This window comes from Macaca fascicularis, chromosome 7, assembly GCF_037993035.2.
Source record: "Macaca fascicularis isolate 582-1 chromosome 7, T2T-MFA8v1.1".
Taxonomy (NCBI): domain Eukaryota; kingdom Metazoa; phylum Chordata; class Mammalia; order Primates; family Cercopithecidae; genus Macaca; species Macaca fascicularis.
The window spans coordinates 25,342,156-25,356,423 of NC_088381.1; the positions used below are offsets into that span (position 1 = coordinate 25,342,156).

The 14,268-nt window shown below is 39.7% G+C and overlaps 1 protein-coding gene across 3 annotated transcripts in view; it reads right to left on the reverse strand.

Moving 5' to 3' along the window:
* The window catches only part of SHC4 (SHC adaptor protein 4), a 141,783-nt gene that overhangs the window by 16,724 nt on the left and 110,791 nt on the right, over positions 1-14,268 (reverse strand). For all 3 annotated transcript variants that reach the window (XM_005559499.5, XM_073995769.1, XM_073995768.1), the window contains 2 exons: positions 11,047-11,107; positions 3,238-3,417 (listed from right to left, as the gene is read on the reverse strand). In XM_005559499.5, the coding sequence (XP_005559556.3) occupies positions 3,238-3,417; positions 11,047-11,107 (241 nt within the window). The remainder of the gene's footprint in view (positions 1-3,237; positions 3,418-11,046; positions 11,108-14,268) is intronic.

Below are 14,268 nucleotides of genomic sequence, written 5' to 3' on the forward strand. Positions count from 1 at the left end.
CACCAATCTTTGAGCTTTTAGGTGAAATAAATAAATGTCAGCCCTTTTTACACTACAGCATTTGGTGGGGGTGGGGGGGTGGGGGCGGTATTTGTTATGGCAACTGAGACAGAAACTAACAATAAATCAAAATAAAAACTAGTACCGGAACTCATGGTATCTTTGTGCCATGTTTGGTGAGACTGTGTCGGAACCTTTTTTCTGTTCATAGTGTGACAGGATGAACTGAGGAGCCCTATGAGCATGCCTGAGAGATATTTAGTAACTCTGGATGTGTTTTTGTTTGGTTTGGTTATACTGAATTATCAAAAGCTTTTTTTTCCGGCTAAGGGAGGCTAAATATGTCTAAAGAAGCTAAAGAGGATTTTCAAGGGAGGAAGGAAGAAAACAGAAGGATCCATTATGGGGGAAGGTTAAAGGTGAAGTTAAGACATTTTATTAAAAAGTATGTATAAAGCTATCCCCACTCCATCTCTTTATTACTAGACAGGCGCTTTAACCAGGTAAGCCATGAAGCCTCACTCCATCTCTTTATTAAATGTTCTTAAATCAACATAATTTAAGGTTTTGGAGTGGATTTGTTTTGGAGGGAGCAATGTTGAATTTAATCTCAAGAGGGCAGCAAGGAGCCCAGAAGGGCTATGGTACATTAAATCCTAACAGGAAATAAAGAGGGAGAGCGTACCAAAGGCCTAAATTATTCAATATGTTGCCACCAAAGCAGGGAAAGGGAGAAAGGTGGGGGAAAAAAGGCTAGAGTCAGAGAAAATACATTTTGACATTACAATTTTGGACAAGGCAGACTTTATTTATTTTCAATGAATGACAGGAATTTTGTTATGTATTAATTTTGCCATTTCATATTATTGAATGGCCTATGACAAAAGGCAAAGTTCCTTTGCTTGGATTATGAATAATTTTAACTTTGGAGACTAAATTATAAAGGAACTGGAGTTGTGAATCAAAGAATATTCCAAATCACGTAATTTGGGCCACCCACTAAATAAGTTCTCTGATAATATGTGTGGCTCTGAAAAGTCCATGAAATGAAAAGTATCAAGAATATACTCTTATAAAATCTAACGTCCAGACAGGGTTTTTTTCCAAAAAGTTGTAACAAACATTACCTATCCACATAGGACATTGCCCATTGCACAGATGAGTAAGCTTAACAGCAAAAATCTAAATTTGTTTCACATCTCATCACCCGCCACATAAGATGTCCTCTGTGGTAGCCACGGAGATGCACTACCCAAATCTCCCTTCAAGGAAGCACCATTGCCCCAGGTGTCAGCAGTCAGCCTGCAGCTAACCAGCCCTTCTGGCTCTGCCTCAGCTGCCAGGGTTTGACCTTCCTGGTGTGGCCCACATCCCAAGACTGAGATAAATGGGGCTATATAGGGCCAGCCATTTGGGCCCAATGTAGGACAACTCTGACAGACCACATGGGCTTTTTGGTGTTGGCCGAGGCTTTGTCAGTCCTGCGTTGTAGTCCCATCTCCCATTCCGGCCAATCCTACTTCCTCTCCATTGCTTCCTGATATTGATCATGTTACAGACCCTCCTGCCAAGCTTCATCTTAGCATCTGCTTCCAGAGACTCCAGCTTGGTTGGATAGGGTGTCAGGAGTGATCTTAGAAAGTCAGCATAAAGAGGGACCACTTGTCACCTGGCTGACAATGAGGACCCCTGGTTCTTCATCTAGACAGTTAAGACGGTCTGCTGAGGTCCAGGCTCAACAAAATCTTTTCAATTTTGTCTTGCATTGCAGCCACACTAGCTGGAAAGCTGTCTTTGGGAGTTCTGGAGAAATCTCCTGGACTATTAAAAGGATCTTCTCAGTGACTGGTTCAAACCAAATTTGACAGCATGCCAATCTCTGAACACAACAAAGCTTCAATATTTTATGAAAAGCATTTTTTGTTTGTTTATTTTTTCCATTGATTATAGACTTTTGGCTTGTTTTATTTTTACTTATGTTCCTGTTTATGCATTTACCCCGATAGTAATTTGACAGGAAAGATGTTTGTCTTATTGTGTTTTACCCACAGTACATGGGTGAAGAAAGAAGCCAACTTATTTTAGTGCTTTATAGATGACTTATTAAGGGGTTTTGAAATGAATAAAATTAATGCTATCCCTAACAGAAACAGTAGCCACTGTGATTCATGCAAATAAACAAATTCAAAATTATCTCCTGGCCTTGACAGCCCTTCTTTCAGCAAAAGTACACAGCAGAAATCAAAAGTTGGAAGTAAATTTAAAGTATTTGAAAGGATTATTCAAAAATCAACATTTCCAAACCTTGAAACCCTAAACAACTCCACAAAGCTCTAATCAATATTAACTGTGGTGAAGGATAGAGGTAAAGAAAGATAATTCAACACCTGAAAATGAGACCAAGAAAACAGCCTCCTTGAAATGCGAGATAGTACAATTAGTTAAACAGTAACCCTCAAAAAGATAAATTCAAGGCCGGGCATGGTGGTGCCTGTAATCCAAATGCTTTGAGAGGCTGAGGCAGGCAGATGGCTTGGGCCCAGGAGTTTGAGACCAGCCTGGGCAAACATGATACCACCCTGTCTTTACAAAAAATACAAAAATTAGCTGGGCATGGTGTTGTGTGCCTGTAGTCCCAGCTGCTCCAGAGGTTGAGATGAGAGGATCGCTTGAGCTCAGGAGGCAGAGGTTGCAGTGACCTGTGATCATGCCATTGTACCCCAGCCTGGGTGACAGAGTCAGACCCTACCTCAAAAAAAAAAAAAAAAAAAAAAAAGAAGATAAATTCAAATCCTAATCCCTAGTACCTGTGAACACGACCTAATTTGGCAAAAGGGTCTTTACAGATGTAATTAAATTAACAATCTTGAGATGAGATTAGTCTCATCTCATCCAATCATTTCATCTCCTCCTAAATCCAGTGACTGTTGTCCTGTAACAGGAAGAAAAGGGAGATGAAGAAATAGAGACACAGGGGCAGTCAATATGAAGACAGTTGCAGAGATTAGAGTGATATGTCTACAAGCCAAGGAACATCATGAATTGCCAGTAGCCACCAGAAGCTAGGAGAGATGCATAAAATGGATTCTCCTCCAGAGGTCCCGGAAGGAACCAACCATGCTGACAGTTTGATTATGGACTTCTGGCCTCCAGAACTGAGAAAGAATAAATTTCTGTTTGTGGTAATTTGTTACAACAGCCCTAAGAAATGAATACAGACAGTGAGTAGCTACTTACTTCCGCAGTGCCAAGGGCTCCCCAGTGGTTGGGCTGAGCTTTGATTTCCAGCAGAGCCAAGTGTACTTTGAAGAGCCTGTGTATTAATGTAGCAGGGGTCATCAAAGAGATCTACTCGGCACGTGTGCTTCAATAATGAGGTATCTCGCTGGGACTGCACCCCTCTTGGATGGACATTACCTGTAGTGATTAGTAGTGATCAATACATTATGTTTTTTGCTTTGTAAATAGTAAATAGAATCATGTTTGAGTCTAGAATTCATAGAAACCTAAAGGCCATGCCCCACCCTATACAATGATTGAATATTAACTTTTAGGTTTGACCTGGAAAATCAAAAGAAGCACCAGTCTCTGAGAGAAAGCCACCCTCTCACTGGGCTTCTTTCCCCTCTCGGACCCAGCCCCCAGCCAACCAATTACATCAACAGCAGACAGAAGACAAGTAAGAAGATCTAAAGAGGACTGACTGGCCATGGAAGAAAGACGGCTGATAGTCTCAGCAAACAGCACAAACCCACACTCAACACTGCTCAGAGGGGTTGCCCAGGAATCAGGAAAACACACATGTCATATTGAACTTGAATATCTATAATTAAACTCCTTTTCAAAACTGATTAATTTTAAATCCTTATTTCCTGTGAACTAAATTAATTTATAAATAAGAAGTGAATGAATGAATACAATAAAATTCTTAAGAGTAGGAAGTCTGGCTTCTTTCTATGCTCAAAGTTTGCTCTTGCCAACCTCAGCCTTGCACCAATTGCTGATGTTTAATTCTGTTATTCAATGAAAAGAACTCAAGCCTCAGGTTATCTCCTCCTCCTCTATTAATCTGTTCTCTCTCCTTCCATTCTATTCTACACATTGTAGCTCAAATAATCTTTTGAAAACTGCAAATCCGGTCATATTTCTCAGAAGTTTCATATACCTCTTCAATTGCTTCCCACGCTCTTTAACAAGCTGTAGGCCCTGCTGTGTCTACCCAGCTACCCTTCTTCCTCTCTCCTCCCCAGCCTCTGCCTGGGATCACACTGGCTTTCCTGCAGTATGATCTCACATCGAAAGGCTGTCTCCTCTAATTAACATGTTCTTCTCTCCTTTTCTCCATCACCGTCATCCTTCAGATGTTAACTTAAACATCTCTATCTTTAGGAAGGCCTTTCCTGACCTTCCAGACCAGACTAGATCTCTGCTTTCCTAGCAGTTTTCACTAGACCTCTAATATGGTTTGGCTGTGTCCCCACCCAAATCTCATCTTGAATTGTAATAATCTTCATGTGTCAAGGGCAGGGTCAGATGGAGATAACTGAATCATGGGGGCAGTTTTACCTATACTCTTCTCCTCCTACTGAATGAGTCTCAGATCTGATGGTTTTACAAATGGGAGTTCTCCTGCACAAGATCTTTTGCATGCTGCCATGTAAGATGTGCCTTTGCTTCTCCTTTGCCTTCTGCCATGACTGTGAGGCCTCTGCAGCCATGTGGAACTGTGAGTCCATTAAACCTCTTTCCTTTATAAATTACCCAGTCTTGGGTATGTCTTTATTAGCAGCATAAGACCAGATGAATACAACCTCCAAAGTCCGTATCATGTGAGTAATTCATTCTATTATTTAAGTTCTATTCTATTATTTAGTTAAACAGAATATGTGCCAGCCATATAGCTAGCCAGCTGTGCTCAGGGTCATCATGAGGCTGCACCTGAACTAGTGACATTCCTTTGCCATAATGAAAGACAACATTAGTCCTTCTATTGCTTTAGTCATTAAACCTTTTCAGTGTGGTCCAAGGACCAACATACTGAATTTCACATCAGGGTGAATAATGCTATGATACTTGTAACTCATAGTATGGAAACTAAGAATACACCAAGATGGAAACTAAGAATACACCAAGCAGGAGAAGCCCAGTCAGAAGTCTGCAGTCTTACCACCTGCTTCTCCTTTACTCCTTGTCTGTCAGCTGTGACATGTCATCTTGAAATGTGCCATGCTCTGTATGTGGGGTATCCTAAAACAAGAGTGAGGTTTCTACAAAGGGAGGAGTTGACAGGGTGCCTCATTTGTTTTGTACATTTTGCACATATAAGACAGTTTCCATTTGCTTAAGTGGATTTATAATTTATATTATCTAGTTTAAACTAAACTTGCTTTTACAAATGGAAAGCGGCTAAAAAATTACTGCAAAGAAATGAAGGATTAAGGATAATTCTTTTAGTACAAGCTCCTCCTTAGCTGCATTATGAGCTTATAAACAAGAATGATCTAATCAGATCAGAGCTTTGGCACCTCAAATGTTCAAATTATCAGCAATTAAATCTATTTTCTTTTTCAATAAATGCTCTAAATGCATACTAGACCTTGAGATATTATCTAATGATAGCATCCAGCTGTTGTAATTAGCAAGTCTTTGTAAAAAATGTTCATTTATCATCTACTCTAACTTTAAATTTTCCTATATTTGTGTGTTTTATGATATATGCATATTAATATATTAGCACATGTGTATACAACTTATACATTATTAAATAACCATTTATGTAGGAATGCCTGTTCATAAAAATTTACTGAAAGTGAAATAAAATCTAAAGTGCTTGAAAGTGGCTAAGTCAGTTTTTTTTTTTTTTTTTAAGTTAACATCTCACCCTGTCACCCAGGCTTCAGTGTATTGGTGCAATCACAGCTTACTGCAGCCTCGAACTCCTAGGTTAAAGTGATCCTCCCGCCTCAGCCTCCAGAGTCACTGCAATTACAGGTGTGAGCTACCGGGCCTGGCTAGAGGTCAGCTTTTAAATTTCATATGGACCTGAGTTCAAATCCCTGTGGTATTTCTTACTATCTGAGTGGTCTGGGATGAGTTAATTAACCTCCCTAAGACTCAGTTTTCATATCTGTAAAGTGTGGGTGCCTGGCTTAAAATACTGTTGTGAGGACTAAGTGAAATAATGTTGGTGAGACACTGAGCATAGTGCCTGCCTTATAGCAGGTATTCGATAAATAGTTCCCACGGATGCTCAGTTATTATTTAGTCATTGATGCTGGGCCTCCATACATGATGCTTATCTCTTACTGCAATATCCTCCCCCTCCTTTTCTTTACCTAATTCTTATTTGTCCTTTAAGATTCTGCTCTGAAACCATCTTTTTCAGGAAGCCTTCCCCTGAATCCTTCCCTCCCCAAGGTCGGGAATGGTGCCACTTCATGATATACTGCAAGAATCTGTTTACTTCTGTCTTCCCCTTCAGACTGCAAATTCCCCGTGTCCTTGAGGAAAGACTAGAACCCATCTAGTCTGTGTATCTTCTGCACCTTCAGTGCTTGGGATGAAGCACGTGCTCAGAAGAAAAATGTTTATCAGCTAACTGGACAAATGACTGCATGTCTATCCAATCTTCCTTTGTTGGCATATTTAACCCCATCACGTTTTGAAGACTCTGGATCAACCCATAGCACAGGGTGATAACGCATCTGCCCCTCACAAAGCGTTAGCCTGAGCTAACCACATCAATTGTACCATCCCGTAGGATGACACCAAAAGCATCAGTGTTTATGTCCAGCCTCTCTTGAAAACTGCCACCTGTAAGTGCACAATAGCGTACTGAAAAAAAAAGAAAGAAACTGCCATCCGTTTCTTTTTCATATGTGCCATCATATTTAAGTTGGTAATGTTGCCTTAAATTTAAAAAAAAAAAAAGCCCACCCCAGACCCAAATTTAAAATCATTCTAGGCTGAAGTGTATGGTTCACGAGGGCTTAGACACACGTGCCAGCTAGTATGCTTTCCAAAAGTTCTTTGTGCCAAGTGTTACTCCAAGACCCTATCCAACTTTCCTAAATATATACAAAGGTAGAGGAAAATAAATATATACAAAGTGTATACACTGTAAGTAACAACATTTTAAAGTGTAAGCCCTTAGGGTTTGTGGGAACTTAATGTCTTTTTGATTAAAAATATCAACATTTCAATTTTAACTGGAAGGTCAGGGAAACATTATTCTATTTTGCTAATTATTGTTTTCCATGAGGGATTTTTTCCACAAGTATGAAGGACAAGGATCTTTTCTATGTCTAGTGATACACAGAATTAACTCTTTCAACAACCAGAGGCTACTGCAGTATTTATAATACACTGGAATTCACGTTTGAAGTCAATATTTGAATAAATGAATCTCTTGGGAGGTTACTGAAAATTTTTCTATAGGTATCTCTCAAATGCCTATATATGAATCTCTGGGAAAAGCCACAAAAACTACATATTTGCTATTCTGGCAACTGTTCTTAAATTACTCATTGGTAAAGAATTTCGGATTACTTTAAAAACACATGCCCAAGTAGGCCAAGTGCAGTGGGTCACGCCTGTAATCCCAGCACTTTGGGAGGCCAAGGCGGGCGGATCACCTGAGGTTGGGAGTTCGAGACCAACCTGACCAACATGGAGACACCCCATCTCTACTAAAAACACAAAATTAGCCGGGCATGGTGGCGCATGCCTGTAATCCCAGCTACTCGGGAGGCTGAGGCACGAGAATCGCTTGGACCCGGGAGGCAGAGGTTGCAGTGAGCCGAGATGGAGCCATTGCACTCCAGCCTGGGCGACAACAGGGGAATTCCGTCTAAAAAGAAAACAAAAAACAAACAAACAAAAAAACATGCCCAAGTAATCACAGACAGGTCTCAAGGTAGGATTACCTGATTTATAGGTGCCTAGGGATAAAATGACACTGTAGTAGGAAAATCCCTCCTGCCATAGTAGGAGGGAGACCTTACATGTCATGGCCACTGGGACATGGATTGAGTCCTTCTATCCCACCATGGTTTTACTAGTTAAGGTTTGGAGAGATAGCCTCTGAGCATTCTGGTTCCTCACTGGAACTCAGAAGTGGCTTTTTTATGGAAACGATGTTGTAATTCAGTGATTTACGGGGGAGCAAAGTATCTAGGTGAGGGACTTCTCTTAACTGCAAACACCATCTCACCTCCTCAAGATTCTGAAGTTCCCAGTTACAATCATTATCTTAGAGCCACCATTAAGAAAAGTAGTATGCAATAGAACTTTCTATTGTTTTATCTGTCACTACAAAATATACATTTAAGCTTCAATATAGGCAAACCAGAATAGTAGAATATAGTACACTTGTCTAAGAGTCAACCATCATGGCTAGGATTAATTGTATAAAAATATATCCCAGGCTCCAAACAAACTTTTATTGAAGTTTGTTAATGTGTTTGGATTTTCTCATAGTGGCTTAGGGAAATATATATGCAAATAAGAATAAGGGGTTATATTGTTTGTTGGTATAAAGAAGAAAAAAACTAAGATAATCTGAAACGATAAATTAAATTATATGGCAAGACTACACTTACAAAAAGAAAAATCTTGAATAAACGTGGAAATACTTTCATATCCATTAATTCCTTCATAAATTTATGTTTTTGGAGATGGGTGTTTTAATAATTTTTTTTAATTAATCAAGTTGAGAACTCTTGGGGGAAAAAAGAAGGGAAGCCATGTCCCCTTTTTCTTGTGGTAGTACTGTGATTTAGCCCATTCAACATAATTCTAGAAATGTCCATTTCTAGACTTTCATTTGTGAGTTCCCTTCAGAAGCTGGGTTATTGAGGACAGGACGGATGTGGCTATGCTGACTATTTAATGGAGAGGAGGGAAACAAGCTGGGAAGGGAGGTGTTTGGGCAGGACTGAACATTATGATGATCCTTAGGACACTGCTGTAGGTTCGACACTCATCCTTCTCTCTTTACTCCTGAGCTCTCTCTCTGTTCCAGTGATCTGGGAACTGGTCTTGGCGTGCTTAGTTCTGGTGTCCATTTACTTTTTTTTTTCTCTCTCTCTCTCTTTCCCCTGCTCTCTCTTCCTCTCTCCCTATGTCCCTTTCCTACTTGCTTCCTACCTCCCTCTCTGTGCCTGGATAATTCCCACTCATCCTTCAGGCCTTGGTTTGATTGTCACTTCCTTAGAGAGAGCCTCTACAGCCCCCCAAATTAAGTTAGGTTTTCCCATTATTTCTTCCCATAGCATCTTGGGCTTTGAAGCACTCATCATACTTGTAGGCATTTGTTTAAGGTGTGTCTTCCTGGCTAAACTGCAAACTATAAGAGTGCCAGTTGTGTCTCTAGCTCTAGCACCTAGCACAGTGCCTGACCCATGGGAAGTCCTCAATAAGTAGTCATTAAATAAAGAGTTGAATAAATTAAGAATATATGCATGAGATAAAATAGGACATGGAGGTATTTCCAAGTGAGCTTCAGTACAGGGGAGAACATGGTTGCAATACCACAAGGCATGCGTGATACATTCCTGACTATTAAATCCTTAGGTTAAGAACCTCCAGGATGAGCGAAAGGAGAGAGGAAGGAAGTATGGCTGCCAGAGAGCGTAACTTTTAAGAGATTCATACTTACCATTAATTTAATTTGTTTAGTAATGTTATTAAAGATTGGTTTGGAATTTTAAATAACTTTAAAGAATGGCATGGAATTTTAATTTCTATCATAAGAAGGCATGCTTTTACAGAACTTAAAATACTGCCTTAGCCCTGGCATGGTGGCTCACGCCTGTGATCCCAGCACTTTGGGAGGCCAAAGGAGGCGGATCACTTGAGGTCAGGAGTTTGAAACCAGGCTGACCAACATGGCAAAACCCCATTTCTACTAAAAATAGAAAAATTAGCTGGGCATGGTGGCGGGTGCCTGTAATCTCAGCTACTCAGGAGGCCGAGGCAGAAGAATTGCTTGAACCCAGGAGGCTGAGGTTGCAGTGAGCTGAGATTGCGCCATTGCACTCCAGCCTGAGCCACAGAGTGAGACTCTGTCTCAAAAAAATAAATAAATAAAGATAAAATAAAATAAAATAAAATAAAATGCTGCCTTAGTTCACTACTCTGTTTACAAGATAGAGGAAGGTGGTAATCATACCTATACCAGAAAGAATAAATCTTCATATATCCTTCATGATATAAAAATAATAAAATTAATATATTACATTGGTGTAATTCCATAAGAAATAAAAAAGTATCCTTGGAAGTGACTGTCTTGTAGATGGCAAGTACCTGCTAATTTAGTTTGAGTTCTTAAATATGGTTATCCATCTCTATTCTCCACTGCATTATTTACACAGTTCAGTCATCTCTCCCTCTAAAACTGTAAAACTTTCCTTCCTGAAGAAATAAATATGATCAACAACTAATAGGAATTAAAATGACTAACTCACAGTATAATTTGTTTTAATTAAAATATATTTCCAATCTGATAGTTGATGCTGTGGAAATGTTTTGTCCAACATCAATGATCACATGCAGTAATAAAACATTTAATACTCTGGCAAATATGGGGTGGACAAGCTCCTAATTGAGACTCTCACATTTCAGACATCCTTTCGTTCCCTGCACCATGCCAGAATAAAGGTTTTATCTTAATCCTAAAGGATCTGACAGGCATCAATTTTCACATTAGCTTACTCCTGATCTTTGAAGTAGAACTCCCTTGGGTTTCGAGCAGAGAAAGCACCTTTCCAGAGAGAGAGCTTTCATGATGTCAAGGCAGTAAAAGACTCCATAAAGCAAAACCATCAGCATGGCAGATCGCACAAGAGCAAGGGAGAACCATGAACCTCCCTGGTGACACATATGCAACATTCTGGGCCTCTCTGAGAAGCCTACAGCCAAAGGATTGTGTGTTTAGTGGTAGATACCTGACTTTTCAATGAAGTATTTAAGAGCAAGGGCCACACATGTCCATAGGACTTACAAGGAATAAGGAGGGTGGCAGATGGAGAAGGGCATTGTACATACCTATTGCCCTGCTTTGTTCTAAACAGTTCTCATATACACTGCTGCACTTGGAGTTTCCAGGCTGCATGAACAACAAATTATGAAACATTTACAAACATAGTACACATTCATAAACTTAAAAGAAAAAATTAATAATACTCCCAGAAGAATATAGCAGACTTTACTTTCTGACACAGGAAATGTTTGACAAGTAAGAAAAGTAAACTGATATTTTGGGTGAACAGTGTACACTTTTCATAGTTCATCACCTTGGAGCTGCAGAGTTGGTTCTGATTGGGCTGCGGGATTCTAAAGGCTACCAGTGTCCTGTGTCCTGAGGGTTATTGCTTCTGCTTGAGAAGTCGCATTCCAGAACGCAATCCAAGTCTCAGCCAGAAAGTGATTTTCAGGACATTGCTATAAACATTGGCCATGTAGCCAACCTCGATCTAACTTTGAATTGGTAGACTGGATCTCTACTCTACTCAGGTTTGTGCCAGGCTCACGTCTCACCCTTGAAAATCTCATCCAGAGAGCTTCAATCATCCCTGTACATACAATCTCATCAGCAATACACTGGAGGGAGGGATCCGCTTGATGCCTTTGAGATGGGCAGTGTCTTTGGAAAGATTAGTTTGGCAGCACTGTGCAGGAGGGTTTGAGGGAATGAGATTAGAGTCAGGAAAGTGTCTTTCAGAATCATCTAGGCAAGTGAGGACCGGTACTTAGAAAGAGGCAGTAGAAGTGGAAAAGTTTGGATAGACTCAAAACATATTTTCATGGTAGAATCCTAGGTCTTGAAGACTGAACTGATATGGGGCCCAAAGTGTGAGAACAACAGAAGATTGTAGATTAATGAAAGATTGTCAGTGCCATTAATAAACACGAGTGAATCAGTAGAGGAATCAAGTTTGGAGTCAGGGAGAAAATGCTGAGTTCAACCTTGATATAGGTAAGCAATGTAGCGCAGTACGGCATTACAGCTACAGAGATACATAAGAGCCAAAGACAGAGAAGTTAGAGGAAGTGTGTATACAGGTGGCCTGCCAGAAGCAAGATAAAGGCCAGGGTAGAGCCTGGGAGAGTGCTAATGTGGTGGTATGGCAGGGCTTGTGTTTTTACTGGAGGAGATGAAATAAATGATAACGTAAAAAGGTACGACTTACTTTGAAACATATCAAAAATAAGATGGATCAATGGATGATAATCAGCTATATATGTAATAAAGCAAATATAATAAAATGTTAATTGTAGAACTGAGATGGTGAGTTTATGAGTGTTCACTGCATAATTCTTTCAAATAGTCTATACGTTTAAAAATACTCATAATAAAATGTGAAAAATGAAAGGACAGCAGCGACTAGAGAAGCAGAAAGAGAATGATAAGGTGGAAATGTTTTGGAAGCTTACAGAAGAGGTCTCAAAAAATAAGAGGTGGGGCCAGGTGTGGTGGCTCACACTTGTAATCTCAGCAATTTTGGGAGGCCGAGGCAGGCAGATTACCTGAGGTCAGGAGTTTGAGACCAGCCTGGCCAACATGGCGAAACCCTGTCTCTACTAAAAATACAAACATTAGCTGGACATGGTGGCATGCATCTATAATCCCAGCTCCTTGGGAGGCTGAGGCAGGAGAATCACTTGAACCCAGGAGGCAAAGGTTGCAGTGAGCCGAGATCACGCCACTGCACTCCAGCCTGGGTGACAGAGTGAGACTCTATCTCAAAAAATAAATAAATAAATAAATAAATAAAATAAAAAATAAAAAAATTAAGAGGTGGAAGTCTTAGACATAGCAATCAGGCAAGAGAAAGAGATAAAAAACATACAAATAGGAAAAGAATAAGTCTATTTTTCTTCACTGACTATATGATTCTATACCTAGAAAACACTAGACTCTGCCAAAAGGCTCCCAGAACTGATAAACTTCAATAAAGTTTTGGGACACAAAAGCAATGTACAAAAATCAGTAGCATTTCTATACACCAATAACATTCAAACTGAGAGCCAAATCAAGAGCACAATTTGACTTACAATAGCCACCAAAATATAATAAAATAAAATACCTAGGAATACATCTAACTAAGGAGGTTAAAAGTCTCTACAAGGAGAAAAAGAAAACACTGCTGAAAGAAATCACAGATGACACAAATGAAAAAGCATTCCATGCTTATGGATTGGAAGAATCAATATAATAAAAATGGCCATACTAGCCAAAGCCATCTACAGATCCAGTGCTATTCCAATAAAACACCAACATCATTTTCCCCAGAAAATGACGGTTCATATGGAACCAAAAAATGAGCTCAAATAGCCAAAGCAATCCTAAGCAAAAAGAACAAAGCCAGAGGCATCACATTATCTGACTTCAAACTACACTATAAGCCTACAGTAACCAAAACAGCATGGTACTGGCACAAAACCACACACGTAGACTAATGGAACAGAATAGAGAACCCAGAAATAAAGGTGCACACCTGCAGCCATTTGATCTTTGACAAAAATAAGCAATGGGGAAAATACTCCCTATTCAATAAGTGGTGCTGGGATAGCTGGTTAGCCATATGCAAAAGAACGAAACTGGGCCGTTACTTTTCACCATATACAAGATGTATTAAATATATAAACCTAAGACCTCAGAATTGTAAGAATCCTAGAAGTAAACTTAGGAAATCTATTCTGGACATCAGCCTTCAGAAAGAATTTGTGACTACATCCTCAAAAACAATTGCAACAAAAATAAAAATGGACAAGTGGGACCTAACTAAAGAGCTTCTAAGCACAGCAAAAGAAACTATCAACAGAGTAAACAGACAATCTACAGAATAGGAGAAAATATTCACAAACACTGTGCATCCAAATAGGTCTAATATGTAGAATCTATAAGAAACTTAATCCAACAAGCATAAAACAACCCCACTAAAAAGTGGGCAAATTTCATGAACAGACATTTCTCAAGAGAATACATACAAGCAGCCAACAAACATAGGAAAAGATGCTCAACATCACTAATCATCAGAAAAGTGCAAATCAAAACCACAATGAGATACCATCTCACACCAGTCAGAATGGCGATCATTAAAAAGTCAAAAATACAGATGCTGGCGAGGCTGCAGAGAAAGGGGAATGCTCATACACTGTTGGTAGGAATGTAAACTAGTCCAGTCACTGTGAAAAGCAGTTTGGAGAGTTCTCAAAGAACTTAAAACAGCACTGCCATTTGACCTAGCAATCCTAACTACTGGG